This window comes from Pleurodeles waltl, chromosome 7 (assembly GCF_031143425.1).
Source record: "Pleurodeles waltl isolate 20211129_DDA chromosome 7, aPleWal1.hap1.20221129, whole genome shotgun sequence".
NCBI lineage: Eukaryota > Metazoa > Chordata > Amphibia > Caudata > Salamandridae > Pleurodeles > Pleurodeles waltl.
Window position 1 is genome coordinate 1,214,533,104 of NC_090446.1, and position 18,596 is coordinate 1,214,551,699.

The following is an 18,596-nucleotide window of genomic DNA, read 5'->3' on the forward strand; positions in this document are numbered from 1 at the left end:
TTTAGTGCAGGTGCACAGGAACACTACAAACAGAACACGAGCCGCTGCTGTTTACAGCGCTTTTGTTTTTCATGTTTAAAATGGACGCGAGGACTAATTTCGCGCTAAAATACAGAGTCAAATGCAGATTTTGTTTTTTTGCATAAATACATGTAATTTTGCATTACTTTTCCTAATTCACACACATTTTGCACGCCCCTACTCTGTACATGAAGACAGCTGTGGCGCTTAGGGTAGTGGCCCCCTTATCTGTAAAGAAATACCCTGTATCACCAAAGGTATAAGCTGGGCCCAGGCCCTTATCTAACTCACTTCTATAATACTCAATACCCAGGTGTGCTTATGTTTGTGTATGTAGGCACTCTCAGATTGGACGCTTTTGGTGCTAAATAAATTACACTGAAGTACATACATTTTGCTGTGCCCAAAAAGGAATTAAATAATGAGCTAAATCCAGAATCTGACATTAACCACTGATTTCCTTTATAAGAAAGGGTCCTCTCGATATGAGAAGTATATATGGGGCTGACTAGCCACTAAGCAGTAACAGCTCCAGTTGCTGCCATGAGGGCCCAGCAGAACACCTTTGCAGTTTGTACGGAGATCATTACATCACACAGTTGTTTCACTGATCACTAATGTGATGATTTGCACAGAGAGGATAGGTTTATTTCGAAAGCTTTTTAAAATATTACTTTGAAGTTTATACAGCCACCACACTTAATTTGAAGTGTCAGTTTGTTAGCATTTACCAGCATTAACCTAGATGTTGGCATTACATCAAACAGGCGCACAAAATCACATTGTACCCCAAATAATCGACGCTGTAACATTCCGTTCATTAACGTTCAACACATACAATTATGTACTGCACAGTAACTCGTGTATGAAACATGATTTTATTTTAACAGAAATTTGGCGGTGGCACACCTTAGCACGCATGTTATCCACCATGGAAGATCATAAGTGCAGAGTGCCATCTTGTGGCTATAGGCAGACAGCAGCAACTGAGGAGTCTCGGTTCTAAGCAGGTTTTCTCCACTGATACCAGGGGTTGCAATATTAACCAGCAAATGGTCGTATGTTCTCTTCTATCAAGTGTCCGCATACATGCCCCCCAAGCAAACGTGCTAAAAAGGCTTTTCAAACCCTCAACGGGGCTGCTTCACGATTGGTTGCTCTGCAAAAGAGAAAAAAAAAAAACACATCTGAAGAGGACAACCTCATGGTAAACTCGTGTGGTTTGAACAAACAAGTTCAATAAACATTTTAGTACTGCGTTTAAGACATACTGCACTCAATAATCACAAACGCATTGATTACGGAATCTAAGTCATTTTAGAGTAAGAAAAACATCTAGTCATAGAAAATGACGCACAGCTTTGCCAGATATCCACGTCTTAACTTGGGAACACCTGGCTCTAAAAACGTTTGTTAACGTCAGGTTTTATGTTTTTGCTAGACAATGTTGCTGTCCCCAAGAAGGCTGAGATTGTTCATCATTTATTTTGGATGGATTCACTTCATTACATTGTATACATCTAAACTAGGTATGGGTGATATATTCCGTTCCCCTGGCGGAATTGGTGGAATTTTGCTGACTCCTTGTTACTCTTTTAAGTTGGAGTTCCCGTGAACTTCTACGAATCGCTGTGGTCGCTAGGAGGACATCCGGCGAGGCTTATGCAACTCAGGTGGTCTAAACCGCTCGCGGTCAACCATTCAAGTAGAACTCTACTTGAGCAGCTGCGCTCTATGGCGCAGCGTGTGGAGCTGTGCACACTGGTTTTTCAGTGCTGAACGATCTCCTGGTGCTAAATTACAGTGCAAACAGTGTCACATGCCTATTTCCGCCCACTGGCGGATTTTTGCGGTTTTAATGTAACTTTGTGGAATTCCGGCCACCCTTAATCTAAATGTGTTTTAGGGCCTTATTAGAACACTGGCGGTCAAAGACCGCCAGGGCTGTTTTGGAGATTGTACTGCCAACAGGCTGGCGGTACAATCTTGCGGATTACGACCACGGCGGAAGCGCCGCGGTCGCACCGCCGGGACCGGTGGTTTACCGCCATGGTTGTCCCGGCAGTTTTAATCTGCCAGCGCTGCCCAGGGGATTACGAGTCCCCTTCCCGCCAGCCTGTCCATGGCGGTCTCGGCTGGTAGGAAGGGGAGTCACGGGGACCCTGGGGGCCCCTGCACTGCCCATGCACTTGGCATGGGCAGTGCAGGGGCCCCCAGGCACAGCCCCACACTGCTTTTCAGAAAAGCGCGATGGGTGCAACTGCACCCGTCGCACAGCCGCAACACCGCCGGCTCCCATGTTGCGGCCGACATCCCCGGCCCAGCGGGGATGTCAAAATGGGCACGGCGGGAGTGCGGCCGCACGGTTGTTAAACCTTGGCGGGTGGCGGTGGCTGCCCAACAAGGTTGTAATGAGGCCCTTAGTTTCCAAGTACAGCATAAAACAACCGTCCCAGTGTAAATGTGTATTTACCAGGGGTGGCTCCTCCATTAGGGCAGAGGAGCGCGCACCCCCGCCTGCAGTGGCAGCTGCAAAACCTTTACAAAAAAACGGTAATAAACAGTGTTTATTATCGTTTCCTTGTAAAGGGGCGGTCCACGGTGGTGACAAGCAGTGAGGGGGGGGATGTACAGCACTCCCCCTCAGAGTGCATGTGTGTTTGGTTGGCCACCTCTGGTCGGCCAAACACACATGCACAGCAGGCTCTCTCCAGCCCAGCAACACAGTTGCCGGGCTGGAGAGAGCATATACAGGCTTCCAGTCTGCCTGGGAGTGCCCTAGCTGGGCGCTCCCAGCCAATCCTAACACTGCTCTGAGCAGCGTCAGGATTGGCAACACAGCAGGCTGGGAGCCTGTGCCTGCTGAGGAGAAGCGGATGGAGCAGTGCAGCAGCGTGCAAGTTAAGCGTTTTTTAATGTATTTTATTTTTATTACCACGGGACATGGCCCCCTCCGCGAGCCACAACTGGTATCTACAACATTTTCTGGTGTGGTACATGACTACAAACTGCCAGTAGATGTTTAAATTATTTGGTAAAACCAAACCACAAGAACATATTTACACCCTGAAGAGCTGTTGCTGTCAAAGTACCAGGGTGGTTTGAGGCCTACTAACAAGCAAGTATATTGAGTCATCCCCACTGTGTTCTGTGCTTGATTGGTCTGTTGTGTTCCCTTACACTAAGTCATAGATGCATCTCCACCATACCTCTGAGATTTGTACACTGAATATACCACAAACACTGCTAAGGTCAACCCTCCTATTTTATCACCCTTCTATATCCTAATGGATCATTGGAATCAGGTGATCAAACGGGGTAATTGTATGAATTTGTAAATGAAAACGTGCCAGTTCCTGGAGAACAGCTCAGAAGCCCTGCACCAGTGCCATTAAATTGTGGCACACTTGTGACCAGAGCTGGTAGTCTTAAATCCACCTGGTGCCTGGAAATCCACTACCAGATGCCCTGTGCCCCCTTATCTCACTCTTGCAGGTCCCTGCTTTCTCCTTTTGTGACGGTTTTGCAGTCTCTCTCACTGTCTGTCTTCCCGATCTGTGTGTTTATCCCTGATTCTAAAAAAATAAACACCGGTCCCCAAAACTAAGTGCCGGGGACGCCCACCGGCAACCCCCAGCTCAAATTAGGCACTGGGGGTGTGTGAGTTCATGCGATGGTAGACGGGAATAGTAGATGAGCTAAAGCAATTTAAGTATTGCTAGCTTGCAGGGTATGACTTTCAAAGATGGCCAAGCATGATCTTTAAGATGAAGTGTAGGCAATTTGCAGAAACACAACAAGCATTGTCATAGCCAATAGGTCTCGCCTTTGGGACCTTATAGGTATTTAGCCATGCAGCACATTAAATCTTTATCAGAAATAAACTGTTTGTGCATTCCTTCATACACTTTGCACTAGAGTGTAATGCTCAGAACATCCCCTAGAGGGCACCACAATAAAAATAGTATTTGGAAGAAACATGGTCATGTAACTATGTAGTCAGCCCCTAGAGGACATATCCACACGAAAAGAGAGGGGCAGAAAGCACTGCAGTGTAACCATGTATTTAGCCCCTGAAGGGCATAGTACATTAGACATTTTTAGGCCTAACAGGGCTGTTAGAATATTATTACAAACAAGGTCTTTAGAACACAAACTACTCCCAGCTGTAAAGCAAAATCTCCAGTCATGACCGAGATTAAAAAGACATTTAAAGGTGGGAAAGGCTATGCGTTTGTTCCCCCCCCAACCTAGTGTGGGGACCCAGCAGATGAGCTGGACAGAATGAGCACATCATGCTGAACATTTTGGTGATGGTCCCATTGTCCTAGGACCACCAAAGGCTGAGTTATGACTCAACATGTGTTGTAAAAGGTATGTCCCGCAAAGCATTATGGGGGGAGTTTCCCGAGTGCAGTGAATATTGTAGTATTAGCTCTTCCGCTGCTCCAGGGAGAGCCCATTTAGGGTTTCCTTGTGTTTTTTTCTATTTAGAAGGAGCCAGTTTGTATATTATTCAACTGCTAAACTTGGGAAGAGTTTAGGAATGAGGCTGCAAATTTAACCGGTGCTCATGTAAAGCGCTCCAATCTTCCGGTCGAGTTTGCACTATATAAATAAATAGAAAAGAATCCTCCTCCAGCATTCAGCCTTTGTTGGGTGCAGAAACCACAAAGAAACAGCGAGATGCCTCAGGAAGAAACATACCACCACAAGCGGAGAACGGAGAGGCAACAAGAAAAGGTGCACCACACTAAGGCATATGGTCGATTGTGCAATAATCCATGCAACAGGGTCAGTCTCCAAGGCGGTAACAAAACAGCCTCATGGCGGGATAAACCAAAAGCATTTACCTAGAAAGCCAAAGGAATTTTGAAAGGGGGACCAAGGAAAAAATTAAAGTGATGGGCGTGGTGAAAGCCCACAGAAGTAGATTACAGCATGTCGAGAGAAAGGGCATTCATGCTGCTGCGCTCAACCTAAAAACAAAGACTAAGGCCAGCAGGCACATGACTTAGAATGGATGGCACTCAGAGAGCGAAGGCATGCAGAGGATGGAAAGTAAGGAGAGGGTTACTCAAAGAAAAAGGACAAGCGACAATGGGAAGCCTCAAGTCAAGTTCAAATTTTTCATTTTAAGACCATGGAGTAAAATTTTGAGGTAGCGTGCACTCTAAAAATGCAAAACTGTTGAAAGAAATATAATTTTTTGCATGTGAGATAGGCAGCAACCAACAGCTTTTTTGATAAAAGCAGATCTCAGACACTCTATTTCCCTTCCTGCTGTTGCCCATAGTGATTAAACACGATTTTCTCCTGGGATGGATATATTGCAGGTTTAAACGCTGGTGACCCCCTCACCCCGAAGATTGGATGAGGTATACGATAATGGCAAATTAAAAAATGTTCTGTCCTTCTGTGAGGAGTTTGACCTGTCCCCACACACGCTTTACCCCCGCCAGCTATTACACTGAGTAAATTTACCTCTAGTTAGAAGAAAGTCGGTGAGATACAAAAACACTGAATCCCTGTTTTTCACAACAAACTAGAAAAGATATATCCACACTTAACAGATTCTTAAACCTACATAAATTGCCGTATATTCATGTATGTCGAACTGGCAGAAAAATAAAACTGCTGATGATCTGTGGTCCACCAATTGGGTGGATATGAGTAGCTACACCCTTTATCTATTCCCCATACAAGGAGGTCAGTTCTGATACACCCCGCACATTTGATGTGGGTGGCTTTCTTCTGAGAGGACATTCTAGCTTACATAAAAGAGATAACAGAAGTTGGAATGGAAATTGACCCTTTAGTGCTCTTATTGGAGAGAATAAGATGCTGGCGGGCTAGCCAGCCTCTTTCTAAGTTTCTGCTGGCAGCTAGAGTTGGTATAGCCTGCACCTTGAAGTTATCTAAGGGCCCCCTCCACCAAACCAGTTGTTTTGTGTGGGTGTAAGCTCTGAAATACTTACGCGTGAAGAAGTTAATGGAAACAATAAGATAAAATGGGAAACCATAAAAAAACGGAGGTCCATTTCAGACATAACGTTAGGGGAGATAGTAGTGTTATATGTGAAGGAAAATGTTTGTCTGCAGCAATTACACAATCAAACAAATATCATATGTCCTCTTCTCGTTCCTTCAAGACTAATGATTAGAAATGAATTATTGTATTTTATTCCATTGATGAGACACTATTTGAGGTTAACTGCATCTGCTTTACTACTGGCCAGAAAGACAAAGTATCCATATACTGGTTTGTAGCAAATTTTTTTGTCCCCTGTAAACAGCTATCTTTAAATAAAGCTGTTAAAAAGAGGCGCTGCTGTATCTTACAATTCGTTTTGTTACGTATCTCGCTTACATAGTCTGTATATATATTGAATTGAACGTAGCACGTGATTCTTTAACTTGTATTTGTTTTATCTTGTACATTTGATAGATGAACCTTTACGTACGAAGCCTGTATTTCCAGTTCTTGCAAAACTGTGATCAACTTAGTTGTGTATTCTTATTTAAGACCCAAGTGCACATTAGTGGGGCGACGTAATAGACAACTGAGCACGATCGTGAATGCATATTAATGCCATTTAAGCACAACCATAGAGGTAGGTTTATATTGATAGTAGCGGAGTAAATATAGAGCACACACCCACACTCCCAACCCAGAGCCCCAATTTATCCTCCAAAATGGTAACATTGATGTCTTCCTCATGCCACGTGGACACATCAGTAAATAGAACTGAACTCTGCCTGCAGACAAAAACCGAGGTCTTGACAATGAGCTCAACACAGTACAAACTGTAGTACCCCGTCTCACACACACATACTTTATACATACCGAGATCTAAAGTGCTGTACATGTCACATTACCGTTAGCAAAAATTGGAGAGAAATATTCATCAGAAGAAAAAGTTACTGGTGCATCGAGATGCGACTTTAGTCGAGGCCAACATGGATTTGGCTTGGAGTCAGGGAGGATGATTTGGAACTGAGACACCTGGCACCGGCGGGGTTGGTGCCAGCGTCATTGTCACAGGGACTGGTGTGGATTTTGGTGTCAGATTGGCAGTCAGCTTTGGCACTGAAGTGGTAGTTGAGGTGGGTTCTGGAGGTGAGGGCAAACCCACTGGCGGTATCACAACTGGAGGCCTCTGCAGATACTTGGGGCCTGAAGGCAATACAGAGGGTTCTGAAAGATACCAAAAATTCACAACAAGGCTTCTCTAAAGACTTCAATTTTTTTGCAATGTTGCTAACTGACACAGAAGTCCGGGTACATTGGGATCTGTTGCAATATCTGCTCTTAAACAGTGGACCAAGTGCACTACCACGAGGCACTGTGACGTCCTCACAACATCTCAGGTTGAGTGGCACGACTGGGAGGAACCCTGCTTTTTCTTCTACTTCCACTTTGTTTTCGACTTAACAGAACACTTGGACCTCGACTACAACCTGTTGTAGGAATGGGTTTATGCCCTCAAATTCGAGCTGTAAGATTGTCACATTTGGGATGCATGAAGCCATGACAAGAGTCACCTTGTATGGAGAGCTATTACTCAGGGAAAAGTTTTCTGGGTCCAATTTGGTGTTTGGTGGACCGCCCAATTCATAGGCTGGGGAATCTGCGGGAAGATATAGTATCTCCCAAAAACATTGTTACTGATGGTAAGCAGCATTTTCTTTGGCACATTATCAGTAGACACACACTGGGGCTCTTGAGAGCTCTAAAAGTAGAAGGTATCTCACATTTTTATTCCTTTGTGAAATATGCTGCAGTACACATTCCTGAACAAACAAGTTACTTACCTTCGGTAACGATTTATCTGGTACAGACATATTCTAGTTGCAGATTCCTTACCTTAGCATAGATACCCTCGCAATGCCATCCTGGAAAGTGGACTGTGAACCAAGATCATACTAGAAAGTCCTGCAGGACCGAACGACCAAAGTAGCCGTACCTGCGGACCGGACTGTTGAGGCAGTAATGCTTAGTAAAGGTGTTCAGGGATGCCCACGTTGCTGCCTGGCAGATACCCAGGACAGGAACTCCGTGTGCTAACGCTGTGGTAGCAGCAGTTGCACCGATGGAATGAGCGCATAAGCCCTCAGGGGGTTGCTTCTTTGCCAAAGCGTAGTACATTCTGATATTTTGATACAAAGAAGGCCCATCGCAAGATGGTACGCTTTTGTACCGCCTTTCTTCTCTTCGCACCCACATATCCAACAAAGAGTTGATCATCCACCCGGAAACCTTAAGTATGATTGAGGTAGAACGCCAACGCTCTTTTTGGATCAAGATGGTGGAGTCTCTCCTCTTCATGAGAGGGATGTGTGGGTGCGTAAAAAGTAGACAAAGTGATAGATTGGCCTACATAAAAGGGTGTGATTACTTTAGGGAGGAAGGATGGACAGACAGAAATGGTGGCTTTGAAGAAAGAGCTTGGAGCTCTCTCACTCTGCGAGCAGAGGTGATGGCAATAAGGAAAGCGGGTTTCAGTGTGAGGAGCCACAATCAACAATTATGTAGTGGCTCAAAAGGAGCACACTTAAGGTATGTAAGTACCAGGTTCAAATCCCACTGCGGCACGGGGTAGGTGGGAACATGTAAGTGAGTCCTTTAAGAAACCTCCCAACAATGGGAAATTTGATCAAGGATGGTTGATCTGGCAGTCTGAGAAAATCAGAGATGGCAGAAGGGTAGCTTTTAAGGGTGCCCAGACCACAGCCCTGCTGGGCAAGAGAGAGGATGAATAGTAGAACCTCAGACGGAGGTGCAGAGAGGGGATCAACAGATTTGTTGGGACACCATGCCACAAATTTGTTCCAATGACAGGTGTATACTGTTTGGTGGAGGAACACCTGGTTGCCAAGATAATATTGCAGACTTAAGGCGGAAGGTCGAAAGCTGTCAAATGCTGCCGCTCAATCTCCACGCAAAGAGGTGGAGATTGGAGAGGTTCGGTGGAGAACCGTCCTCTGCAGCTGCGACAGAAGATCCTCCCGAAGGGGCAGTCTGATCGGAGGATTGATGGCCATGCTCAGAAGCTCTAGATACCATACCCTTTGTGCCCAGTCCGGAGCCACCAGAATTACTTGGGCCTGGTCGTTTTTGATCTTTTTTCAGAACCCTGGGCAGAAGTGGTATTGGCAGGAAGGCGTAAAGGAGGCTGGAGTTCCACTCGAGACGAAAAGCGTCACCTTGGAAACTCCAACAGCTGAACATCTGACACTGAGGGGGTTATTACAACTTTGGAGGAGGTGTTAATCCATCTCAAAAGTGACGGTAAAGTGACGGATATACCACCAGCTGTATTACGAGTTCCATAGGATATAATGGACTCGTAATACGGCTGGTGGTATATCCGTCACTTTTGGGACAGATTAACACCTCCTCCAAAGTTGTAATAACCCCCTGAGTGTTCTCGGCAGAGGCGAACAGATGTAATAAGGCTCTTCCCACTGCTGAAAGAAACCTTGCACCACCTCTGGATGGAGACGCCATTCGTGATCGACCATGCATTGACGGCTGAGTTTGTCTGCCCTAGCGTTCAGAGAGCCGGCCAGATGTTGAACCACCAGGGAAATGCCCTGACATTCCAGCCATGTCCAGAATTGCAGAGCCTCTTGTCCACGACCCCACTCCTCCATGCTTGTTGCAGGACCACATGGTGGTGCTGTTCGTGAACACCTGAACTACTTTCCCTTGGAGAGAGGAAAGGAATGGTTTCAATGCAAGCCTGATCGCCCTGAGCTCCAGAAGGTTGATGTGGAGCCTGGACTCTGCCGGAGACCAGACGCCTCTGATCTCCGCCTCCCCCATGTGGCCACTCCATCCCAGGAGTGACACATCTGTCACTACTGTGAGATCTGATTGGGAATGGGAAAGGGATCTGCCTCTGACCCAATCTCGATTAAAAAGCCACCACTCCCAAACTTGCACAGTTCCTTCCGTGATCTGGACCATGTCAGAGATTCCCCTGAAGCTGCGCCCACTGGAACTTCAGGTCCCACTGCAGAGCCCGCATATGCCATCTGGCACATGTCCCCAGCAGGATGCAGGAAGCCATGAGGTCCTATCAGCTTCTGAGTCATTCTCACCGAAACCCAGGTTAGAGGCCGAACATGGGTATCAGAGCCTGAATACCCTCGACTCGCATTTCCGGAGCATGGGCCTGAAAATGCACTGTGGCGAGAACAGCTCCGATGAAAGGGAGCGTCCGAGAGGGAGTCAGGTGTGACGTCAGCATGTTTATAGTGAACCCCAGTGAATGCAGGAGGTTCGCCGTAGTTTGGAGGTGGGAGACGACAGCCTGGGGTGAGCTTGCCTTCAAAAGCTAGTCGTCAAGGTAGGGGAAGACTGAAACCCCTAGCCTGCGCAGATAAGCTGTAACCATCGCCATCACTTTGATGAACACCCAAGGGGCACTCGTAAGGCCGAAGGGGAGCATGGTAAACTGAAAGTGCTTGTGACCTACCATGAACTGCAAGTAACGTCTGTGGGCAAGGAGGACGGGAATGTGGAAGTAGGCGTCCTGCAAGTCCAGCACTACCATCCAGCCTCCAGGGTCCAAGGCAGGTAGGACCTGAGCTAGAGTGAGCATTTTGAACTTCTCCTTTCTGAAGAATAGATTGAGGACCCGGAGGTCTAAGATAGGGTGAAGACACTTGTCCTTTTTTGGGCACTAGGAAGTAGCCAGAATAGCAATCACAAGCTGCTTCGTGCACAGGGATCCCCTATATGGCTCCTTTGGTCAAGAGAGCTACAACTTCCTCGTGGAGAAGCGCCAAGTGATCCCCCGGTAGGTGATAGTATGATGGTGGCATGGCCGGAGGGGTAGTCTCAAAGGGGAGGGAGTAGCCCCTTCTGACTATTTGCTAAACCTGTCCGACCGTCATGATGGATTCCCAGTGGGGCAGGTGATGGTGGATACTGCCTCCAAGTGGTCCAGGACTGAGCAATGAACTAGGAAGGTTTGGAGGCTGCAGCAGGGGCAGTGGTGGACTGGGTGGACTGCTGGCTCCCTGATCCATGAGCACGTAGGATCCCGCGTCTGCGGCCATGCAGAGGCTGTGCAGCATACGCAGCTTGGTGGCTGGAGGGGAATGGATGTGGTTGGGTGCCCCTTTCGTAACCACAAAAGAGGTGAAAAGCAGACTGTGGGGGGCAAGGAGTGGCTGCGAGGCCAAGGGACTGAGCCTTAGCCCGAGACTCCTTAAAGCGATCGAGCACCAAGTCTGCTTTGTCTCCAAAGAGACAGATGTCTACTCAGTCTTGGCGGGACTCCTTTTGAGTTTCTCTGAACTCAATCCTATACTCCTCAGTTGTGAGCTCAAAACCATCAATCAGAGCCTCCTTCAAGATCTGGTAGTTATCTGCATCTTTCTCCTTTACTGTCAAAAGTTTGTCTCTGCCGTTGTCTGCAAAGGAGAGGCACAGGGTAGGCACCTACTGCCGCTGGGGGACCCTCTGTACCCTACAGGCCCTCTCTAAAGCAGTGGTCTACTCATGGATGTCACCCTCAGCCTTGTAAGGGAGAACTATCCTGCTGAGATTCCTGGAATCAAAGAAGTCTTCCCTCATCCTGGACTCTTATGCTGCCACCATGGCGCTCTAACCCCAAATTCTTTCTTTCCCTTTCTACCTCTAGGTCCTACCGGTCTTAAGTTTCCTAGCTGTAGCTTCATACCTAGACTCCTAAGTCTGGTCAGCTCCCTCAACTACAGACATGGTGCTAGAGTAGTGTATGTGTTGCACCTACCAATTCTAAGTCTTTAAACATTTAAAAGGCTTGGAGAAAGGGCTATACTGCACCCCTGATTACCCAGGCAGACTTTTAGGATTTCCTGCAGTTACCAGTGTAGAATGTAACCAATAGTTAGTAGTGATCTTTCTTATGGAAAGTCACTGCTGACCAAGTGGTAAAGCAATGCAAGTGTCTTATTTCACCGCTGCACCACCAATGTAGGAAGCTGGCTCAGTTTATGGTGTACACCTATGGTGTGGCACCCTGTACTGAGTCCAGGCAACCTTTAGTGATAGTGAATAGGTGTCCAGATAGCAGAAGCTCTCTAGGGGTAGCTGAGGCGAGCAGCTAAAGCTTATCTAGGAGGAATGTAAAGCACTTGCAATACCACAGTAGTCAGACAGTAACTCACCCACAAGAAAGAACCATACAAGTGATGCAAAAATAAAGGATACTTTATTACAGCACTACTATTAAACTGACTGGTATATCTCCCTTTAGAGGTATTACACACAATATATACACAGAATAACCAGCAGAAATAGCATAAAAATACACAGGGCCTTAGGGGAGGGCCAAACGACATACTAAAAAAGTGGGATGTGAAACAGTGACTCCAGCCAAGGTAAGTGTGATAGTTAGTTAGGGGCAGGTAGGAAGTTAAGTACAGTAAGTGACCCCAACAACCAGAAGTCACCTATGAGCTGTCCCTCGACAGTCGCCAGATTACAGGAGGGGGTAGTGACCAGCCAGGTCACCAACAAGCACTGGTAAATGCAAACAGGAGTTCCAGACTAGTTTGCAAAGTTTGGGGACTTTCAAGGTCCAGGAGAGACTAGCCACGAGGGGGAGTCAGAGCTGACCCTCAGCACACAGGAAGGCCAACAGAAGTCGATGAAGCCCCCAAGAGTGTCTGGGGTCAGGAGCAGCGGGGGCTAGCAGCTAGACCCCGTAAGGCTGCACAGACAGAACTGGGGGATCCTCTAAGAAACCCCCAGAGGACATGGTATCATGCAACTAACACTGGGATTGGTGTAGTTGCATGATTCCAACATGTTTGATACCAAACATGCCTAGGTTTAAAGAAACCATTATGTAGTTGGACCACTCGTGTTGACCAGTGTCCAATACATTCCTTAAGATTGCTTACCCACACTTACAGAGTCGAGGAATTGGCCTGTGGTCTGTAGGGGTACCCTGCTCATGCAGGGGTACACTCACACTTACAGACATACACCCTGCGCTTGGGCTGAAGGTCCTACCAGAGGGCTGATTCATAATGTCTAAGGGCAGTGGTCAGGTTTGGCAGTGAAAGGGTGCATGCACCATATCACGCAGGCTGCAATGGCAGGCCTGCAGTCACAGTTTGCATGGGCTCTCATGGGTGGCATAATACATGCTGCAGCCCATGGGAGACCCCTGGTGTACCAAAGCCCTGGGTAACTAGGTACCATATATTAGGGGATTACCTGGGGACACCAGTATGCCAACTGTGGGTGTAAGAAGTTACCAGCAACTAAATTTAGGGGAGAGCGCACAGTCACTTGGGTCCTGGTTAGCTGGATCCCAGTGAACAACAGTCCAAACACACTGACATCAGGCATAAAGTGGGGGCAACTATGCCAAAAAGATGGCACTTTCCTACAGGTATGTCCATAAGTGATTGTTGGACATCCCCCGAAAAGCCCGACGCCAACCAGGCGTGGCGCCTTATGGCAACCGCTGACGCAACTGATCTGCCCAGTGAGTCAGTCTTGTCCAGCCCACAATGTATGGTGAACTTAGCTGCATCCATCCCGTCAGCAACGGCTTGGGAGAGAACAGCCCGGGCCTTCTCTGGGACCTGCGTCAGCACCTGCGCAACCGTATCCCATAAGGTATGGGACTAGTGGCCTAAAAGGCATGCGATTTTCAAAAACCACAATGTCAGACTGAAGGAAGAGAACATTTTCTTCCCAAGTTGATCCAGTCTCTTTGATCCCCTTTTATGGGGTGCGGAACGGTAATGCACCCGATGAAAAAGACGCCTGGATGACAAGACTCTCAGGTGTAGGGTGTTGGGTTAGGAATATCGGGTCATTCAGTGCAGGCCAATGGCGATGGGTGATTGTCCTGTTCACAGAAGCGCCTGTGCGGGTTCTGGACCAGGTACCCAGTAGGACATCAGTGAGGGCTTTATTAAAAGGTAAAAGGGGTTCTGAGGTGGAACCCCCAGGCTGGAGCACCTCAGTCAGGACGTTAGTCCTGACTAACACAGAAGGTAGCTCAAAGCAGAGGACCTCACCCCGCCCTTCTCAGCCGCTGTAGGGGGAGGATGCCAGCCTCAGGAGAAGTGTCCAGACCACTAGCTTTGCCCAATTGCTGTGCCCAGTCCGTTTCAGGGTCTTTCAGCTGGAATTCTAAAGGGTACAGCGACTCCTCCACACTTTCCCCATAGCCATAGGAATAAGGGCCAGGATCCTACCCAGGGAATGTAGGCCCGTTCAAGACGGAACCGGCGTCGAGTGACATCGGTCCGCCTCCGGATCGGAGTTGGGTATAAGTATGGATTTGACGTTGATCATGGGTCCGACACACGTCGGAAGCATCGGCGCGGATCCGACAATGGATTCCAAGGGTCCCTCTGGAGCTGGGGCTGCAGCCGCCATTGCAGAACCCGAAGGGCTACCCTCTGACCCCACTGGGCCGTAAGGCGTCGAAGAGGAGTTGGTCTGCTAAAAAATGAGGCGCATGGGCTCAAAGAATTATTTGAGTTGGGCATGGGTGGAACCCAGCTCGCGGAAACTTGGGGAGGCGCGGAGCCAACACAGAAACAGGTTCTGAAGACGGAGGCCTAGAGCGTCGACTCTCTTCCTACATCGCATGGTTCAAACGATGGTGCAAAGTCGAAGAACGTTTGTTCTTCTTTGACTACTTCTTCCTGTGACCTGAATGTCCAGAGGACTTCGGGTGGGATGAAGAAGAGTGGTGGTGGCTCCATGAGCGCTCTTGTGACCTTCCTCTTGATTGAGACCGTAAGTGACGCAGAGTCGAGTGTAGGGCCACCATAAGCTTTACGGACCGCTCCATTAAAGCTTTCAGGTTCACGGTCTGGCACTCGGAGCACGACTTTGGGTCGTAGTCACGCTCCAGGCAGCATAAAGACAAGGGGTGTGGAGCTGTCACCAACATCATGCAATGATGGAAGTCACATAGCTTGAAACCGGTCTTACGTGACATCGTTGGCACACCACAAACTGTCAAAGAACTCAACAAAATGGTCGAAGTCAATCAAAAAACGACTGAGGGCAGCTCTCTCTGGACCTGCGCATAGGCTGGCACAGAAAGAAAAGAAATGACATCTGCACCCCGAGGTGGCGCTTATATATGACTACAACGTCATCATGGCGAACATGCAAGCGGAGTCGACCAACCCCACTTGACGGCGAGCAAGGGTACTGCTCGAAGAAAAATCTCTGGATCTGCAACTAGAAGTCGCTATCAAATTTGAATATTTAGGTGGCACCCCTGAACCCAATAATTCAGAATCAACGGATCAAGAGAAGAAGAAGAGTCACTGCCTGGCGAGAACAGACGTGCCGTGGACTTTTGGCACAAAACCCTGCCTGCCTGCACCTCTCTTGACAATCGCAGCAGAGTAACTCATCCTGCAAAGTTGAGAACTTCCAAAGCCTTGACTATGCAGCCAGCACCTTTAAAACTGCTGCCAGTCTCCCTTGGAGTAAGGAAGCTACTTTCCTAAAGTGTGCAGGCAACAAAAAGCAGAGTGCGGTCCACCTTATTGCAGCTCCCCAGCTCCAACCGACGCTGCAGACCACCAGGAAAAGGTACTCGTACTCTGGAGGACCAGATCTGTTTCTCCTCCAAATATGAAGACACCAGGGCCACCCAGAGCCATGCAGCACCAACCCCCGGGGTACCAGAGGCCCTGTACCAAGCACAATCAGTGAGAGTCCATTGTGGATTTCCACTGCACCAGGACCAAGCAGCCGTCGAGGGACATCAGCACCATTGAGACTCAATTCCTGAGCGGCCCAGCAATCTAGATTTTGCCCCTGCCAGCTGTTGGCCCCTAACCACGAAGAGCATCTTAGCACACTGGCCCAGCCACCGTATCCACTCTGCATCCGAGCCGCCCGTCCCGGATCCCGAAGAACTGACTGTGCCCCTTGCTCTAAGGCCCCTCGAGACCTAAGGCCCCGTTCCCAAGCCCCCTTTGCAAGCTTGTCCCCCAAGTCCCTCTCTGAGGCCTGTTTCCAGGTGTCTCCTCCTTCTCCATAGTGCGCCCAGCTACAACCTCACCAGCACCCTGCTCCCTGCAGAATACAGGGAGTTCCTGATGAACTGCTGGTAGTACAATTCATCAAGAGATGGTGCTCTTCTGCACAACCCATTTTTAGAGTTGATCATTCACCCGGTGGTCTTTGGTACAATGTAAAAAGACAGAGCTCTTTTCAGATGTGGACGGTGAAGCCTCTCATTTTGCTTAGAAGGAGGTGGTGGGTGTAAGAAGGTGGCTCTGTATATCCCATACCAAAATGAGGTATAGTGAGCAGAGTCCAGGGGTTTCCCAGTGGCTTAACAGTGGCTAAAGTAGATAATACTAATGCTCTCTTTTGTGGTAGTGTGGTCGAGCAGTTAGGCTTATCAGAGGGTAGTGCAAAGCATTTGTTGTACACACAGTCAAGAAATGAGGCACACACTCAATTACTAACTCCAGGCCAATGTTATTGTATAGCAAAAATATATTTTGCTACTTTATTACGAGAACCAAAAGGTCTTTGTTGCAGGTAAGTACAGTTATAAGTAGGTATCAAGCATATGTATAAAATATACTTTGTTTAGGGTTTGCAGATAAAACAGTTTACAAGTAAGTAACACTTTAAAATTGTTAAAGTTCACACAGTGCAATTTCTCATAGGAATGAAGGCAGTCCTAGAGGAGGAAAAGTGTTAACACAATTAACAGGTAAGTACCAGACTTATGATCCCAGTCTTCGGGGTTTAGGATGTCCACAGGTCAAAGTTTGAGATGACCCCAAAAGTGCACCACCAGCAACACGGGCCGGCCGGGTGCAGAGGTCAAAGTTGGTGTTGGGTTTTCAACAAATCCTATGAGGACTGTGGACACCCGGAAGAAAAGCAGGTAAGTACCCATGGATTCAGGACTAAGGGTTTAAGCCAGCATGGGGGGTCACCGGTCAGTACCAAATATACACCCTCAGCAGCACAGGGGTGGCCGGGTACAAACACAGTGTCGAGTGCCTGATGCTTTTCAATGGGGGAACCCCAGAGGTCACAAAGATGCTGCAAGCTGGATCCAGGGTGTTGGTTCCGTAAAACAAAAGACTGGACAAAAAGCAGAGGTGCCCACTAGACATTACTGGACCATCGGTCCAATCCCCCACGGCCAGGGGGCTGCGAGTGCAAGGGTACCTTTGGGCGTCGGGAATCTTTGTCGGACCATATCATGGTCAGGTAGGCCCTCCAGATTTAGGCTGTATGCGTTGTCGTGTTGGCCAGGAGGCGTCAACCCATGGTGGATTCGATGTTGGAATCGCCTGGGGACCTCCTCTGAACCGGTAGACAACCTGGACTCTGGCCGCAGAGTGGACAGGGCTCACGTATCCAGGGCGGTTCTGGAGTCCTTGTCGAATGATTTCTTCTACACAGGGCCGATGTCCTCAGGAGTTCTTGGCCTCTGCTGAGCATTCAGTCCTCTGGGGGTTTATAGAGGTCACTGGTCCTGCAGGATGCATTGCCTATTTTGTAGAAGAAGTCTTAAAGCTGCAGACAGGTCGGTTGGGCTGCAGCCAAGTCAGTTGTCATCTGGAATCTTCACTGCTAGGGTAAGCTCTTCAGTCCTTTTTTGAGGTCAGCAGAAATCTGAAGGGCAAGGCCCCCCAGGGGTGCCTCTAAATATGAGATTTAGGTGGCATTTCAGGAATCAGAGGGCAATAGCCAATGACTACTGTCCCTGAGGGTGGCTACACCCTTCCTGTGCCCACGGGGGCACATTCCTATCCCTATTGGTCCCTCTCCTCCAAAACAAGATTGAGGACTTTCCAAGGAGGGGGATCACTTCAGCTCCAGTCACCTTAGGGGTAGCCTTAGTCCTTGTTTTTCCTATTTTTCCTGCCGGACCTGCTTGCTGCCAAAAGTGGGGCTTCGTCCGGGGGGCAGACATCTTCACCAGCTGGAGTGCCCTCAGGGCACTATAACAACAGCCCTGAGCCTTTGAGGCTCACCGCCAAGTGTTGCAGTTCCTGCAGGGGGGAGGTGTCAAGCATCTCCACCCAGATCAGGCTTTGTTCCTGATCCTAGAGAGCCCAAAGGCTCTCACCCCATGGAGTCAGAAACTTGTCTGTTAGTTGCAGGGTGGCAAAGACCAGTCAGCCCTACACTAGAGGGTTGGGTAAAATACAGGGGGCATTTCTAAAATGCCCTATGTGTACGTTTTACAAAAAAAGTCCTCAGTGAAGACTCCATGGAACTGTGCAGTTTGTAATGACAAACTCCCAGCCCATGTACTTAAAAAGGCCATACTGCACTTACAATGTCTAGGAATGGAATTAGACACTGTAGGGGCATATTGCATTTTGCTCACACTGCTATGCCCTCACCTGTGGTATAGTGCACCCTGTCTTAGGGCTGTAAGGCCTGCTAGAGAGATGACTTACCTATGCCACAGGCAGTGGTTTGTGGACATGGCACTCTTGCAGGGATACCATGTCGACTGGTTATCAGGATCCCAGAACACACTTCGTCAAGTTAGCATCAGTATCAGGCAAAAGGTGTGTGTGGGGCGGGGGTAACCATGCCA

The 18,596-nt window shown here is 48.2% G+C and overlaps 1 protein-coding gene across 1 annotated transcript in view; it reads right to left on the reverse strand.

Moving 5' to 3' along the window:
- Positions 1–880: 880 nt before the first annotated feature.
- Positions 881–18,596, reverse strand: part of TBCD (tubulin folding cofactor D) — a 1,666,801-nt gene continuing 1,649,085 nt past the window's right edge. The window contains 1 exon segment of the mRNA XM_069200356.1: positions 881–1,180. Within this exon segment, the coding sequence (XP_069056457.1) occupies positions 1,166–1,180 (15 nt within the window). The 3' untranslated portion in view covers positions 881–1,165.